The sequence below is a fragment of the Nyctereutes procyonoides genome, unplaced genomic scaffold (genome assembly GCF_905146905.1).
Source record: "Nyctereutes procyonoides isolate TBG_1078 unplaced genomic scaffold, NYPRO_anot_genome, whole genome shotgun sequence".
NCBI classification, from domain to species: Eukaryota; Metazoa; Chordata; class Mammalia; order Carnivora; family Canidae; genus Nyctereutes; species Nyctereutes procyonoides.
This window is the reverse complement of record NW_026575041.1, coordinates 15,490,001-15,491,707: the sequence shown is the minus strand read 5'-3', so window position 1 is coordinate 15,491,707 and position 1,707 is coordinate 15,490,001. Positions and strand designations below refer to the sequence as shown.

Genomic DNA, 1,707 nt, shown 5'->3' with positions numbered 1-1,707 from the left:
GCGCTGGGGAAGAGGCTTGCCCAGGGTCAAATGACTTACCCAGGGTCATTCACCTCCAAAAACCAGAGCTCAGGGAAGCAAACCCCAGGGACGGTCCTGCCTCCTACACCGGCATGACCGGCTGCGGGTCTCCCCAGGACCCGGGGGCACCTGCCGCTCGCTCTCGCCGCCCGCGGTGCCCCGCGCTTTGCCCACGCAGTTTTCCCGCACGCAAAACAGCGAGAGCAGAGCCCACGCCTCACAGCTCGGTGTTGAGGCTCTCAGGCGCGGGGGGCTCTTTGGGAACCGTCAGGTGCAGCGCGAATGAGCTTTGCAGCAGGCGTTGGGACGCGAGCCCCCGCCTCGCGGGCCCGGGCCGCTCGGGTCTCCGCCCTGCGGGGCGGCGCGGGGAGGGGCCGAGGGAGGCAGGACGAGCCCCGGGGCGCCGGTCCGCGCGTCCCTCCGCGGCGGGAGGAGTTCCGCCCCCGCCCCCGCCCCCGGCCCGGCCCGGCCCGGCCCGCCCCCCGCGCCCGTCCCCGCGCCCGCGCCGGCCACTCGGTCCGCCGCCCAGGCCCCGGCTGCCTCCCCGTCGGCTCGGCACGCGGGCGGCCCGCCAGGATGCAGGCCCCGCACAAGGAGCACCTGTACAAGCTGCTGGTGATCGGCGACCTGGGCGTGGGCAAGACCAGCATCATCAAGCGCTACGTGCACCAGAACTTCTCCTCGCACTACCGGGCCACCATCGGCGTGGACTTCGCGCTCAAGGTGCTGCACTGGGACCCGGAGACGGTGGTGCGCCTGCAGCTCTGGGACATCGCAGGTGAGCGAGCGCCCGCGGAGGGCCGGGCCGGGGCCTCGCGGCGGCTCTGCGGGCCCGGGGCAGGGCGTGCGGGCCAGGCTTTTCCCGGTGGCTCGGGAACTTGCTTCCAAAAGAAAACCAAAGTTTCCCTGCGCAGCTTCCCGCGCGGCCCTTCCCCGGCGCGTTGGGGCTGCGGCTGGCATCCCTCCCGCCCCTCCCCTGGGGTCCCTCGCCTCCCCGGGACCCAGCGGGAGCCCATCGGCAGTTCTCGGTCTCCAGCTCTTGTTCCGGACTTGGGCGACGCTGCCGGTGACGCGGCCCTTCGTGTCCCGCCGGCCACCGGCCACAGCCACAGCCACGGCCACCGAGGGGGAAGCCCCTGGGCGGGTTAACAGCTGCAGCCAGGAGAGCTCCAGGCTAGAGGGATCTGTCCTCCAGCTGTTTTTCATCGCTCACTTTGTTCCAGCTCTTGCCGCCCCGTCCACTCTTCAGTCAAGCGAGTTGGAGGCTCTCAGCTTTGAGGAGCCAAGGGTCCTTGTATGTAGGTGTTGGGGGCAAAGTATTATTTCTCGGTCTCTCTCGAGATCCCTGTGGTCTATGAAAAGGAGCCTGTGCACATGCCTTGGGGTCACTTTTGTCAGAGTCCATGACATTAGCCCTAAGCTTTCTTGATTTGTCCTTAAAGTTTCCACTGGGAGATCTGGGAAATGGGAAGCTTCATTAGAATGTCTGAAACCAGAATTTGTCTCCAGAGGTAGGCGGGGGAGTTGGGCAAATGTGAGTCTAGGCAAGAGTGAGTCCTTGCTTGGACTGAAGCTGTTTGCAACCCCCTCCGTACAGATCCTGGCTCTGCCACTCACTAACCTGCTCAGTGGCTTCAGACAAGTGGCTTCAGCTCACTTGCATCCCTGTTGAGTGGAAGGGGGTTG

General features: G+C 66.6%; 1 protein-coding gene across 1 annotated transcript in view; it reads left to right on the top strand.

Annotated features, from left to right (window-relative positions):
- The first annotated feature begins 502 nt into the window (after window positions 1-502).
- Window positions 503-1,707, top strand: part of RAB38 (RAB38, member RAS oncogene family) — a 56,177-nt gene continuing 54,972 nt past the window's right edge. Inside the window, exon 1 of the mRNA XM_055320535.1 lies at window positions 503-799. Within this exon, the coding sequence (XP_055176510.1) occupies window positions 598-799 (202 nt within the window). The 5' untranslated portion in view covers window positions 503-597. The remainder of the gene's footprint in view (window positions 800-1,707) is intronic.